This window comes from Puma concolor, chromosome C1 (genome assembly GCF_028749965.1).
Source record: "Puma concolor isolate L17-30 chromosome C1, mPumCon1.1.hap2, whole genome shotgun sequence".
NCBI classification, from domain to species: Eukaryota; Metazoa; Chordata; class Mammalia; order Carnivora; family Felidae; genus Puma; species Puma concolor.
Window position 1 is genome coordinate 128,282,544 of NC_141674.1, and position 15,980 is coordinate 128,298,523.

Here is a 15,980-nt window from a genome sequence, read left to right on the forward strand (position 1 = left end):
GACACTTTCAGGAGTCAATGAAATCAAACCTATTTTTCACAATGACACATTTTCACTCTGTACTGAGTTTTTCCAAAGTTTCATGATGGGTGCTTTCACAACAGAATAAATGCAGAGGCAGGTAAGAGAATTTAATTGTTGCCTATTAAGTCAGACATTATAAAGATGTATAGACACGTAAGACAATGTCACTCTTGCCACAAAATTATTTTTTGTTTTTGAAAATATTTTTCAAAAAAGTTATTTTTGTCATTCATATAAGATTATTATATATAAATACATGATATTACTGTTATTTTTAAAGAATTAATACTGAAAAATTTCCTGTTTTAACTTCTAATACTGCAAAATACTGACAGATATACCTACGAATATAAAAGTTTGTGGGGGCAATTATTTTTAGGAGTGTAAAGGGATCTTGAGATTAAGAAGTTTGAGAATTGTTGATGTAAAAGTAAATTTAGATAAAAAATGAAGCTCAAATCAAATCACAGATATCTTCACACAAAAGTAGGACATCAAGTTTTCAATGTTTTGTAAACTAAACATACAGAGGAAGCACAGTATTTCAAAAATATCGTTTTAACCTCTTCTCCTTCCACCTCAGGCCGAACAGCATCATCCAGCTGCAAGGGCAGGCGGGGTTCAGCCAAACTGATCACATAAATCTGAAAGTGAGAGATTACCAAAAATATCATGAAGCACACAAAACCTGTTATCTTTGCTTTAAAAAAATCTGCAGTTGACTTAAATATGAAGGTATGTTTGCATACATCTTAACTGAAACTACCTGCTAAAAATCAAACAAAGATGTACATGTTTTTTCACCTATAAAATGGGAATAATATTTCTTGTTAACATTCCTATGTTGTTGGAACAATGAGATAACACATATATTAACACTTTGTAAACACTAATATGCCTACCAATATGACAAATAAGTACTAACTGGAGTCAAGGGGCCTCAACTTAAGGCTTTGCTTTGTCACATAAAAGCTGTTGTTAGGCAAATCATTTAACCTCAGAGCTTCAATATCCCACTCTGTAAAATAAGGTCTGCAATGAGAATCAAATGGAGTAATGAATATGAAAACATTCTGCTCTTTTGTGGGAGCCATTAAACAAATGTGTTATTATCACTGTTAATAGCATTTGGCATTTCTACCACTAGGACCAAAGTCAACCCAACCCTGCTGTACATCTCCTCCCTTTTCTCATTCTTTTCCCAAATATCCCTTCCTTACTTTATATCTCATTTCTTGCTGCTCTTCTGGATTGGAAGCCACCACAGAAGGTATTCTTTTATGGTGTTAAAATTCCTTTTTATTTGTTAAATTCATTCACATGAATTGTACATTTTAGCACTAAAAAGCAGTTAGGTCATAAAGAATGAGCTAGGGTTTTTTTTTGGCTACTCTTAAAAACATGTTACCCTATTAGTTACTCCCAATTAAGCCTGGAAAACCTGTTAAAGCACAAAAGGGAAAGAGACCTTATTTAGTTAATTCAGGGAAGGAAATCATATTCTTCCAGTCAGTAGATCGCATTTAGCACTCAGCTCAGACTCTTCAAGAAAAAGTGTCAGAAGGATACTCCAGTCCTCTTTATAGTAAAATAGATTTGTCACCACCTCTATACTCAAGTTATAGTGTTTCCCTTTGATGAGTTAACAGAAACGCGATTTCCCATGCAAAGCTGGAGAATGGAACAGCTACTCCTTCTACTTTTATAACTAGTAGAAATTCACTTCATCAGGTTGTGAGTACTCTGATCCCCATAACTTCACAGTGCTGGAAGAAAGTATGTACTCACTAACTGCTGGCTGAATAAATACATAAATGATAGGAAAGAATCAGTGCTTCTTATAAGATCCTTTTTAGGATATGATACTTTATACTTTGTGAGATACTTTATAATTATTTCCATTAAAACAAAATTTGTAAGCTTTTTAGGCTTTATATTTCTCATTAACATTTATTAAGTACTGAATGCTAAATATTAGAGTATTTTAGTTTTTTAAGTTTATATTTTGAGAGAGTGAGTGCATGCATACACACAAGTAGGAGAGGGACAGAGAGAGGGAGAGAGAGAATCCCAAGCAGGCTGTGTGCTGTCAGCACAGAGCCTGATGCAGGGTTCAATCCCACAAATCCCATGATCCCTCAGATCATGACCTGAGGTGAAATCAAGAGTCAGAAGCTTAACCAGCTGAGCCACCCAGGAACCCCAGGTAACTAGAATATTTTGGAAGTACATTTACTTGCTGTATTCACTAAAAATTTTTAATTAAAATATTGAAAAAGAAGTGTTACTTGGAAGATAGGAGGTTGTTTTACTTGGTCAGCATACCTTTAGGTTGGTTTGCTTTTACTAGGTTACCTACTTCTTGGTGGGCTTAGTATGAAATGAAGCTTACACAAAGAGAACATAGTAATCTGACAAGTCAGTAATAAATATAAGATTTTTTAAGTCTTGAAGTGTTCCCATGACGACTCCAGTTAAATACAACCTAGTACTCCCAAATTAGTGTGCATGTATGAGTCTTTCTGCATCTGTCAGTCTCCCTGACTGCTCTCTTACACATGCTCACACACATACAAATACACATACAGGGGTGAGGATGGGAAGGATCTACTCCTTAAGAAAAATTTAATGATGCATATTGTAGATACAAACTAGGCCTGGACCTGAGAACTGCAGGTTCAAAACTGCAAGGTTATTTCAAAAGCACTAAATATTTTTGAGTTCACTTACAGTATTTTAGAAGTCAATGGTAATGAACACTTCTAGTTTTTTTGTCCAAGAACAAAATGAATGTGGGGTAAATCTTGTATGAAAGAAGTTATTGCTAGAATGTAAAACCAACACAGTTTTGCCTCTTTTGATTTCTCTATACTGTATATTATCAGAAATATGATGACAATAAGGAAATATAATCATTAAGAGTTAGCGTAATTAATCAACCATTAGAAGTTATTATCAGAAGAAAGTTCACAGTAAAGTAAACGCATAATAGCTTTTCAGACATGTTTTATATATTTTATATTTTTTAATATTTTTCCCCATGTGACTGTGGCAGATTGCAAAAATGGCTCCAATAATTCCTCAGGCTCCTGATTACATACCTTTTTTCAAAGATCTTGCCTTTCTTCCCATCAAGAGGTGGCATCTACTTCTCCGTCCCTTAAATCTAAGTTTTTTCATGTGACTTGCTTTGACCAATGACATATTTAGCAAATGTGATAAAAGGAGAGGCTTGAAAAGTGCTTACACACTAGGGCTTTCCTCTCTTGCTGCTGGGAACCCTTCTGGCACCATGCCAAGAAGACTGGGCTAGTCTGCTGGATGAAAAAAGGCCACAGGAAGAGATGTCCCAGAAATATCAGTAGGCCCCGTTGTTGTCATGCAGAGCAGATGAGCCATCTCAGATCGATGACCCTAACTGCCAGACGTACAGAATCATGAGCAAATAAATACTTTTAAGTCCCTAAATACTGGGATGTGGTTTGTCATATAATAAAAGCTAACTGATTCAGTAATCAATTTATAAAACTCAGTATTTTACACATCAACTCTAATTAAGAACATATAGATTTGACATGATTGTAAGAACCATTTAAATCTATTTCTGTACACAATTTTATATTTTGAAAAAAGTTACCTTTTGAACATGTAACTCTACATCTTGCTGTGTACAGCTTCCAATTTTTTGATTCACTTTTCTCACAACACCTTCTATGTCTACGATACTCTCTTTGTTGATGCTGTCAAAAGAAAAAATTTTCAACTTTAATCATCTCATCAGAGGTGTCAGAATTCATTTGGTGTTTCAACAGTAAAGCTGAATATATTAAACTCTTCTTTAATACAGTAAGCCACTTGAGATAAAGTCAGTCTATTTAACCTACTTACAATAAGTTATTATGTAGCACACCTTGTGAGATTCCTTGAAGAGATGATTTTCCAGATGCCATAATTTAGTTACCATTCGTAAAATACTCTGAACATAAATGGCAACAGGACTAGCACTGAATTGTGAAAAGTAGAAAAAAGTCTTTCAATTATTCATTAAAGAACATTTCCCTTCCTATAGTTGAAATTTACAAACATCAGCATTTCCTATAAGGAGAGGCATGGGCTTCAATTAATGCAATTATTGGTATGTAATGGAATTAAATAATAAAAGAAGGTAAACTGAAAGTATTTCAAGGTAATAAAAAGAAGTTAGGTTGCAGCAATTAAGCCCTCATTGCCTATAGTTTCTGAGTACACACTGTCATTGGAATTATGGCAGACAGCCTATAGGATTGTGCAATCCCATTTAAGGATGTCTATATGAAGCTCAATATACATTAAATGGGTCTCCTATGCAGTTTAATTTTATAACAAACTTGAATTCTGAACATAAGACACTCAAATTCTGAAATATAAAATAGATGAGGTAGATTATTGAACTCACCGATTATTTTTTGATCTCTAGTACATAACAAAGGGAGAAAGGGTATAATCCCAAATGGTGGTTCCTCTACAAAATGTACCAGTTTTACTTTTGTGTATATTATTGTGCTGACAGAATGTATCATAATACATTTGTGGAAAAGGATTAAGATTTAACTTTCAGTTCTTGGAGAGTGATGTGGAGAACATCATGGTGGCTCAACTGGCCAAAACTATCAATGTAAAACTACCAATTAAAACTCTTGGGGGGGAGGGGTAACTGGAGCTGCTGAAGTAAGGTGAAAAGAGAAGGAAGGAAGAAAAATGCAAGATAACTGGGAGAGAGTGGAGTTCCTGACACAGCTGGCATAATACAAAGGGCAAACATGTATCAGGAAAATCTGTTCTGGACTCAACTGTTTATCTGCTATGTCATAAGCCCCAGTTACCTTTTATATTAACCTTTCATGGCTCAAGTTCCAACCTAGAATCCTGCAGAACAAATGACAAGAATCTAAACAAAACAAAAGAAAAAAAAAAAGAGAAAGAAAAAAAAAAAAAGACAAGATTTAACTTTCACAGGAAAACTCTATTTATTCTGATAAGGAATGGGTCCTTAGTAGTTGTAGTGCCATTTGACAAGATCCCAGAAATCCAACAATCCTTATTTTACCCACGAGAACACCACAATCCGTTTCAATGAACGTTTTGCTCAGGGTTGGAAAGGATCAAAATGAGGATAATAGGAGCAAAGTGGTGAAGAAAGGAAGAAAAATTTTCCTTTTTTCACTTTACCATACTGCTTAGAATCCTATTGTGTCTGATACCAACTTTAAAAAAACAAACCAACAGCATAGATATTTATTGCACTCTCTTAAGTCTCCTGCACTAGAACTAGTACCTAATTACTAGCTAAAATCTTGTGCATTGAAGAAACTCAGAATTTATTGTGGCATACTGTTAAAGGGTTTTCTAACACTGGCAATCTAGGGTCACTGAATCTTCCTTCAGTGTGATTTCCACCTAGTCACTTCTGTTTGCATGAGTAAACTTGATACAGCCTTCGTGAGAATTCTGTTGCTTATCTTACACGTCTCCATGAGGAAGGCTTTTCATTACTGATCACATTGTACTTCACTGAGTAACCTGTCCGGCCCCAACTAGAGCTCCACTCTGCCACATTCCTGTTATGATCCTGGCCCTTTTGGGTCATCCCCTTGACTCCTTAGTCAGAAAATCTTCTTCAAGCTTACTCAAGTTAAACTACTCTCAAGATTGAGCACTAAGCTAATATCCTTTCAGAAAAAAAGCTGGGGTGTGATCAGATACTCTGCCCTACCTAACGGTCCAATTAAAGAAAACAAAATGTTCTTTCTCCCTCAAAAGTACCAGATGGCTTCTTCTATCCAGGACCTGAGACTTGTAACTAAGTCTAAGTCTACCTTTAGTACTTTATTTAATTCAGCAATATCATATGATAAAATACTTGAAGAGCTAGAGAAAAAAATAACCACCATTTTAAGCATCATTTCTAGTACCAAACAACTCACAAAAAGGACTTCTGAAAACCTAACTTAATTCTTAAACTAGAGCCAAAGATAAACTTCTATCACAAATTAGTCTACTGAACCAATCAGAAAGAAGGTAGAATTAACCAGATACAGAGGATGCTTATAATTTTTTTTTGCCTTTCCAATCTCAGTATTATCTTATTATACCTAGCAGCTATACGCTGTTAACAGATACTCTTTAAATACTCTTTATTATTACTCTTTTGATACTAGTAACACCATTCCATGATTTTTTAAAACCTTGGATAATTTAGCCCTACTACAGCTACATCCATATCTATATCCATCTAACCTTATTTATTTGTAGACACGAATGAATTCAGTGTAAAATACATTAAAACAAAACAAAGTGTCAAATTTGTAGAAAACAATCAGACCAGAACTTTCTACTCAGCATTAATAAAGGGTTATAGAGGGTTTTACGTGTATGTATGTGTATAACTAGAGTCAATGGAAGACGGATAGGAATCTTAGAATAAGCTACTGCTAGTAGAAGGATGATATTCTACTTTTAGAAAAAGTCTAATTTATATGATTTTAACTGATATTGTATGTTAAGATGGCTTAATACTTTATAGTATATACAGTATAGTTTGCTGTCATATAGAGACCCTATTAAGGTTTCAGCTTTACATTCTGAAACTAATATACCACTGTATCTTATTTTGAAAGAGGAGTATGTCTAACAGACAACTAAAAGCCTTGGGTTTTTAGAGGATATGGCAGGAAAAAAATCCATGGTGGAAAGCAGAGGAACTCCTGGGAACTATTTGATTGTAGAAGAAATGGATGAAGTAAATTAAACACATCTTTCGAAGAGCTAAGTCAGCTATTTTTATTATTATCACCACCTCCCAACACACATTACTACTGTGCTGTGTTCTGTACCTCTTCCATTTTCCAACCACCCTTCTGACCCTGCTTATAAATAGTCACTCTACAAATAAGTTAAATTAGTTATAGCCTTGATATTAAAAATACCCTAATAAGGCTATCCTGTTCATGTTATCCACTAGAAACTGCCAACAATCAATTTAATAGTTTACTTCTTTTTAAAAAAAAATTTTTTTTTTAATGTTTTATTTTTTATATTTGAGAGAGAGACAGAGAGCGAGTAGGGGAGGGGCAGAGAGACAGAGACAGAATCTGAAGCAGGCTCCAAGCTGTCCGCACAGAGCCCAACGGGGGCTCAAACTCACAAACCGTGAGATCATGACCTGAGCCGAAGTCGGACGCTCAACCGACTGAGCCACCCAAGCACCCCTAATAGTTTACTTCTAACTTAAATTGTTTTTAGAAAATAAAATTTTAAAGAGCATCATTCTTTATATCAAGTATTTTATAAAAATATTTTGATTGGCTATCAAGTATTTATTTATTTTTTTTAAACTTTTTTTTTTTAACGTTTATTTATTTTTGAGACAGAGCATGAATGGGAGACGGTCAGAGAGAGAGGGAGACACAGAATCCGAAACAGGCTCCAGGCTCTGAGCGGTCAGCACAGAGCCCGACGTGGGGTTCGAACTTACGGACTGTGAGATCATGACCTGAGCCGAAGTCGGACGCTTAACCGACTGAGCCACACAGGCGCCCCTCAAGTTTTTTTTTTTAAACAAATGATACAATGTATGAATAACTCAATTATAAAACATGCAACTTCGGAGAAAAACAAACAGTACTCAGGTATCTGAAGGAATAAAATCCCATCTTTCTACCACGACTGCCATATAGTTTACTACTTAGGGCCTCACCAATAACCTCAGGGGCAATTTTATTATCTGTAGTTGTTATCAATCTTGAGTTGTTATCAATTTTCATAACTATATTATCTAAAAAGCAACAAACTAAAATAGATGCTCATAGTAATGGCCCTGTCATTAAAAAAAACTCAAAACTGGGGGTGCCTGGGTAGCTCAGTCAGTTAAGCGTCCGACTCTTGATTTCAGCTCAGGTGATGATCTCACAGTTCATGAGATTGAGCCCCATGTCGGGCTCTGTGCTGACAGATTCTCTCTCCCTGGGGTTCTCTCTCCCTCTCTCTCTGCCCCTCCCCCCCCAACCTTAAAAAGGAAGAATGTGTAAAAAGGACTTCAAAGATTCTGTTAAAAAATTGTTAGAACAGTTTCAGTACTTGAAGGAGGTAAGCTTCATAGTCTAAAATAATGTACTAATGAGTAATGCCTTAGTCTTCAATGTTGCCAAAACATTTTTAAAGTTCTTAGCTTATCTCTGTAGTGCACTGAATTCTTACTCTCAAGTCTTTGCTCCCCTATGGTAAGTATTCATCCACACCTTTGCCATGGCTTCAAAGTATACAGAAAGTACTTCTTTGTCTTGTGGCTTTGGGTTTGGCCATATGAGTTGGTTTATATGTCAGTAGATATGATGCCGGTAAAGGTTTGAAATGCACTTGTGTGGCTGAACTTGCCCTTTAGCATTCCTGCTTTTCTTCATAAGATCATCCCTAAAGATCATTCCTAAAAGGAAACTGAGAAACACAAGGAGCAGACCAGGACACAAACCACAGCTTCAAAACAAGCCTAGATGAGCTGAGCTTTAGCTCAAATATAAGAGCAAGAAATCAAGGTTTATTGTTGTATGCTGCCAAGTTTTTAAAAAAGTTTTTTTTTTTAATGTTTATTTTGAGAGACAGGGAAAGAGTGAGAGCATGCAAGTGGGGGAGGGGCCGGAGGGGGTGCAGAGGATCCAAAGACGGCTCTGCGCTGACAGCAGAGAGCCCCAAGCGGGGCTTGAACTTGTGAACCACGAGATCATGACCTGAGTCAGAGTTGGACACTCAACTGACTGAGCCACCCAGGTGCCCCTAAAAAAATTTTTACTGTTGGTAAAGTATACAGTACATAAAACTTACCATTGTAACCACTGTTAGGTGTTTAATTCAGTGGCACCACCACCACTATCCATTTCTAGAACTTTTTATCATCATATAACTCTGTACTCATTTAAAGAATTAACTCCCCATTTACTCCACCCCTCCCCCCAAGCATAGCTACTGGTAACCTCTATTCTACTTTCTGTCTGTATGCACTTAACTACTCTAGGTACCTCAGGTATGTGGAACCATGATATCTGTCCTTTTGCGTCTGACTTATTCCACCCAGCACAGTGTTTTCAAGGTTCATCTATGTTATAGCTTGTATCAGAACTTCATTCTTTTTTAAGGCTGAATAAAATTTCATTATATGTACATAAAACATTTTATTCATACATTCCTGTGCTGATGGACATTTAGGTTGTTTTCCATTTGGGTTATTGTGAATAATGCTGTTATGAATAATAGCATACAAGTATCTGTTTGAGGCCTTGCTTTCAATTCTTTTGGGTATCTGTCTAGAAGCAGAATTGCTGGATCATATGATAATTTTATGTTTAACTTTTTGAGGAACCACCATAGTTTCCACAGCAGCAGTGCCATTTTACACTTCCACCAGCAATGCATGAGGGTTCCAATTTCTCTACATCCTCACCAACACTCGTTATTTTTCTTTTTCTTTTCTTTTTTTTTTTTTGATAACAGTCTTCTCAATGGGTATGTAGTGATATCATTGTGGTTTTGGTTTGCATTTCCCTGATGACTAGTGATACTGGGCATCTTTTCATGTGCTTATTGGCCATATGTATATCTTCTTTAGAGAAATGTCTATTCAAGTCCTTTGTCCATTTTGGAACTGAGCTGTTGTTATAAGTTATTGGAGTTTTTATATATTCTGGATATTAATTCTTTATTAGCTATATGATTTACAAATATTTTTTCCCATTCTGTGGGTTATCTTTTCACTCTCTTGATAGTGCCCTTGGATGCACAAAATGTTTTAATTCTGATGATGTCCAATTAATCTAGCTTTTTTGTTACCTCTGCTTTTGGTGTTATACCTAAGAAATCACTGCTAAATCCAATGTCATACAGATTTTTGGCCTATGTTTTCTTCTAAGAGTTTTCTAGTTTCAACTCTTGTATTTAGGCAGTTGATCCATTTTGAATTATTTTTATTTCTGGTGTACAGTATATATCCAGTTTGGCATATGGATATCCAGTTTTCTCAGCACCATTTGTTGAAAAGATGGTCTCTTTCCCATTAAGAAGTCTTGGTATACTTGATGAAAATCAATGGGCCATATATACCACGGTTGATTTATGGGGTCTCTCTTCTATACCATTGGGTTATGTGTCTAGCCTTATGTTAGTACTACATACGTTTGATTACTATAGTTTTGTAATAAGTTTTAAAATAAGGAAATGTAAGTCCTCCAAATTTGTTCCTTTTCAAAACTGTTTTGGCTATTCAGGGCCCTCTGAGATTCCACATGAATTTTAAGATGAATTTTTCTATTTCTGCAAACAATGTCATTGAGATTTTGACAGGGATTGCACAGAATCTGTAGATGGTTTTGGGTAGTGATATCATGCTACAAAGTTTAAGGTGGTTTGTTACATAGGAGTTTTTTTTCCAACAGCTGACTAATAATACAATCTGAAGTTTAAAAACTTATAAAATTAAAAAATATGCTTGAGGGGCGCTTGGGTGGCTCAGTGAGTTAAGCGTCCGACTTTGGCCCAGGTCACAATCTCACAGTTTGTGAGTTCAAGCCCCGTGTCAAGCTCTGTGCTGACAGCTTGGAGCCTAGAGCCTCATAGAATTCAGATTCTGTGTCTCCCTCTCTCTCTGCCCCTCTCCAACTCATGCTTACAGTCTGTCTCTGTCAAAAACAAACTTAAAAAAAAAAAAATGCTTGAGTTCAAAGCTCTCATCTGATCCTAAGAAAGGGCTCTGAAGTAAGTGAAAGTTTATTTGTATTTATCACATACACACTGCAAATCTCCACTGTGTAGTATGCATTGTAAAGGGATTTAAGGGGCACCTGGATAGTTTGGTTGATTGAGCATCTGACTCTTGATTTTGGCTCAGGTCATGATCTCGTGGTTTGTTGAGATCAAGCCCTGTGTTGGGCTCCTCACTGGTGGCATGGAGCCTGCTTGGGATTCTCTCTCTCCTTCTCTCTCTGCCCCTCCCCTACTTGTGCTCTCATTCTCTCAAAATAAATAAACTTAAAAAAAAAAAAAAGAAATTTAAAGGAAGATATACAAAATTTGACTATGAAATATTAGGGTTGATTTAATATCAAACACAGCAGAATTTATCCATTCAAGTGAATATTAAAAAAATTTGTTTTTAAATGTTAATTTTTGAGAGAGAGACAGAGTGCAAGTGGGGGAGGGACAGACAGAGAGGGAGACACAGAATTTGAAGCAGGCTCCAGGCTCTGAGCTGTCAGCACAGAGCTGGACGCAGGGCTCAAATCCACAAACCGTGAGACCATGACCTGAGCCAAAGTTGGACGCTTAACTGACTGAGCCACCCAAGTGCTCCCATTCAAGTGAATACTGAATTCTTCTTCGAAGTGACTGTTCAGGGAAAGGTTGTAGGGACTATAAACACATCTCAAAAACAGCACTGCCTACAACAATCTTAAAACAACTTATCTGGAATTACTTCTTGGTTTTGTCACATAAGTTGGTTTTTTTTGTGGGGGGCAATCTCATTTATACCTATTGTTTACTACCTGTCAGAAATGCCAAAGATCATGATAGAACTCTGGATGGGGGAAATAAGGAGACAAAATAATAATAATAATAAGTAAATAAAAGAGAGTGGCATTAGAGATGCAAGGAATAACCTGTTTCAAAAAGGAGAGAGTAATATATCAACTATGGGGTTAATGCAGATAGAGATTAACCTTACACACAGGATTAATACAGACAGATATAATTAATATATCAACTATTGGTTAAGTGGCTGTCTCCAAACATTTTTGGTAATTTGATGTCCTCTATCAATAAAAAAAATCTAAGGGTACATACCCCAATATGTATATATTTTATCTATCTTAAAATTATATACATGTAATCCTAAATGTAGGTTATTATACTTATACAAACGTAAATTCAGGGTAAGCCTCATAATTAGCTACAGTGAATGCAGATCCATACTTTACACAGTCTTCCCAATAATTCCCAATTTTGGAGCACAGACATCTTGCCCAATATGATTAGATTATCATTAAAAAAAAACTGCAGAATGCAGCTGATACAAGGATCTCACTCTAAGAGTACATGTGTTAGTGTTAACATTTTCTCATTTGTGCTTATGTTTAAATTTTTTTTTTTTTTCAACGTTTATTTATTTTTGGGACAGAGAGAGACAGAGCATGAACGGGGGAGGGGCAGAGAGAGAGGGAGACACAGAATCGGAAACAGGCTCCAGGCTCTGAGCCATCAGCCCAGAGCCCGACGCGGGGCTCGAACTCACGGACCGCGAGATCGTGACCTGGCTGAAGTCGGACGCTTAACCGACTGCGCCACCCAGGCGCCCCGCTTATGTTTAAATTTTATCCTCAATCTGTGGTCTCCTTGGTTGAATATTTTTTAAGCCACCTGTCCTTTTTCTGGGAGTCAGTCTATCATTTTAATACATATAAATAAATAAATATAATGCCCCCAAACCAAAATGAAGCACAATAAACTGCAATTGGTTACAATACGCCAAAGTGAACCAGAGTTAGGGTACCAGTATTAGCTCCTTTTTGTTACTGGAATCCTGCAGTCTTGCTTCAGGGACCTCACATACTATATGCGACATGTGACCTTCTGAGATGCTATCCAAGTGACAGGCCCAGGGTTTATCTATAAATGAACTATTAGAAAAACTCAAACTCTTTCTTACTTTTTAGATAATAGAAGGAAGGAAGGGAAATAAATAGCAGCTTATTTTCTTTCTCTCAATGGATAATCTTGAGCAAATCATACTGTGAAGACCACTGAGATAAGAGAACAAGAATCATAAACATTGAGAAAGGCTGTTGGGTAGGTGATTTACCGTCCAGCAGTGAAAGTTTCATTTCTGTACAGTCCACAGGTGAAAAAGTATTTAACAGCACATGACTTTAGTTAATCAGATCACCATTGTGCATTTCAACCATAGAGAAATAGATCTGGGAAAGAAGTACTTTGTGTACCTCTTGTTGCTGGGTCCCAGTGTGAGGTGCTGACTCCAGCAAGTTGTCTTGGAAGAACAAAGAAGAATCACCTCCAATTCACACTCACCAACGGCCCCTCACCAGTGAAGGATGGGAAATGGCAGGGTTTGCTCTTATGTTTTAAAGTTATTTTTGAAACGCTTTTTTATACATTGCTTCAAAAACTTTTTTATTATAAAAGAATATACTTATTTATTGTTACAAATTCTAATGTTAAATAATCATTAAAATTAAGTTTAACTTTCCCATCATATACCCAACCTCTTCTTCTTATAATCATGGTTTACTACTTGGTCTATACACCTCCAAATTTTTTCTCCTTTGCAAAAAATATGCAATGCTTCATAAATTTTGTGTTGTCCTTCTATGGTAGTTTTGTTCACTTTCCTCTGTATTTTTTTTTTTAATGCTGAAGAAGTAAGAGTTTCATTTTTACAGCTCAAACAAAACTGATTTATATATATATAAACACCTAAAGTATTATTATTCCCACATCACTGACCAATTTCCTTTTATGTTCCAGTTCCTGTGTGAAGTGCTTTACACATATACCACTTCACTTAAACTTCCCAAAGGCCTACAAGATAGGCATTACCACCGTTTTATAGTTGAGAAAACTTATTAGACTCTGTAAGAGGTCAAGTAAGTAGCCTAAGATCACACAACAGTAAGATCATGTACTGATTACTGCACTAGAGTATTCTGTTCTGTTACAGACTCAACGAATTACACCAAATTCTAAATACTCCGAATACATCATCAGCTCACTCTGAAATAATACATTCTCATTTGTAGAAGCTCACGAGCTGCCAGATTCCTTTATAGTTTATGTGAAGTCAACTGGAAATAACAGGCCCTTCACAAATAGTTTTCATATTGCCCAAGAATTGTACTATCCACTTGTAACACTGATGCATCTTAATGTCCTGCTATTATTGCCAGCCTCAATAGAGGTTCATCAGAATCTTTGTATAAAACAATATGATGTTATTACTTAAAATTATATTTAACTTAGAAATTAATCCTATAAACTGAGAATTTTTGATTTTAGACCTACTTTAATTTTAAAGCACTTCATTAAAGTTTTCAAAACAAATGTTGAACTAGACAAAAACAAATGTAAAAGTTCTGTTTCTCCTTCAATAGATAAGTATCTCAATCCAACAAAGAAGTATAAACCATCTATATGCAGTTTTTCAAAGAGTTGCAATCAGGGGCGCCTGGGTGGCTCAGTTGGTTAAGCATCCAACTCTTGGTTTCGGCTCAGGTCATAATCTCATGGTTGTGAAACTGAGCCCCATGTTGGAGTCCGTTCTGGGTGTGGAGCCTGCTTAAGATTCTCTGTCTCTCCCTCTTCCTCTGCCCCTACCCCACGTATGCTCGCTCGCTCTCTCTCTCTCTCTCTCTCTCTCTCCAAAAATAAACAAACATAGAGCTGCAATCTACAGCAGTGTAATGACCTAGCCTACCTCCACCAACTTATCTATATGATACTCAAGGAGTACTCACATGCCCACCTCTCTCTGGGCCTCAACTATACATGATATATTCACAAACTTCCACCACAGCACCTATAGCATGTCTCTGTATGCAGTTGTTAATCTATTTTTGCCATCTCCCCAAATTAAGTTCCTTATGTGATAATGTGCCATTGTATACCCAAGCCCAGTAGGGTGCCTGGACCAGAGGAGGTACTAAATAAGTTTTCTAAACCAGTGAGATTTCCTCTGAACATTATTTGATATTTTACAGTTACAAAAGCTAATGTAACAAACTGAAATTTCAACTTACCAACTAAATAAAATACCTATTTTTAGATGAAAGATCTAGAAAGGAAAGAAAATGCACAAACTTGTATGCAGTGAGGTGACTCACAGAATGAAAAACACACTTGTGACTCACCAGCTACGAATAAATCACTTAACCACAATGACTAATATGAAGAAAAAGAAAATAAAACACCTATATGTACAACTAGCAGTCTGAAAAAGCCTTTTTTTCAGAATCCAAATATCTCTAGGCTGGGTGGGAAGAGGGGTTTTATATAAGCACAAATACCAAAATTCAATTTTTAACTTGAACCCTGCCATTCAAAATAACCGTAGCCCTTTACAGTAGTTACTATAACTTCAGCTTGAAACTTTAAACACTGTTTTACATTCACTGTAGTACTTAATAGCAGTCAATACAAAAAGGCCTCTAGGGCAACCTTTACAAACATTTTGTCTTTACAAAACTCAACCATAACTAATACAAGACTACTCTGTTCATTACTTTAAGATGGTACTAAATAAAATATAATCTTTTAAGAAAAAAAGGGATGACTTCTTGCTTCAGCTTAAACACCAGCTACTAATACTAAGGTCAGAAGAGTAATGTCAACCTAAGATGGAGATCCACAAACACAGGCCTGGATAGGTATCCCATCTTCCTGCTCCAGACAAATTCATTTAAGGAACACAAACCATTTTGGATACACAATTAAGAACCTCTTCTTAAAGATCTCTAGGGAATAAGATGTGCCAACCTTCCTATGTAGCTCATTTAGTTGCTTCATTTTTATATGCATTCAACCATGAGAAAATTGATCCTTCCAACAAATTGATTAAAATAATGTGCTGAGGAGTCCTGTGGCACTTAAATCCAATTAGTGAGTCAACTTTTCAGATTAGTATATTGATGAATTGGATATTCCTAAGAAAAGATAAGTGGGGAAAGCAACTGACCTCATATTAAGTGCCAATGTTGCTCTTAAGGAATATATTCAAAAGCTAAAAACTGCTAGTGGTATAATCTAGTTAGTAAGGGAAAGATAAGCACTTCAGATTTAATATCTAAAGTAAATGCTAAGATAGTTACCTACTTAAGATATTAAAAGTGACCTCATATTTTGCCTTTTAAATGACTGGGAAACCC

General features: G+C 36.0%; 1 protein-coding gene across 2 annotated transcripts in view; it reads right to left on the bottom strand.

The window, feature by feature from the left end:
- DARS1 (aspartyl-tRNA synthetase 1) overlaps positions 1 to 15,980 on the bottom strand; it is a 63,866-nt gene that overhangs the window by 17,579 nt on the left and 30,307 nt on the right. For both annotated transcript variants that reach the window (XM_025912671.2, XM_086718477.1), the window contains 2 exons: positions 3,662 to 3,764; positions 588 to 668 (listed from right to left, as the gene is read on the bottom strand). In XM_025912671.2, coding sequence (XP_025768456.1) covers positions 588 to 668; positions 3,662 to 3,764 — 184 coding nt within the window. The remainder of the gene's footprint in view (positions 1 to 587; positions 669 to 3,661; positions 3,765 to 15,980) is intronic.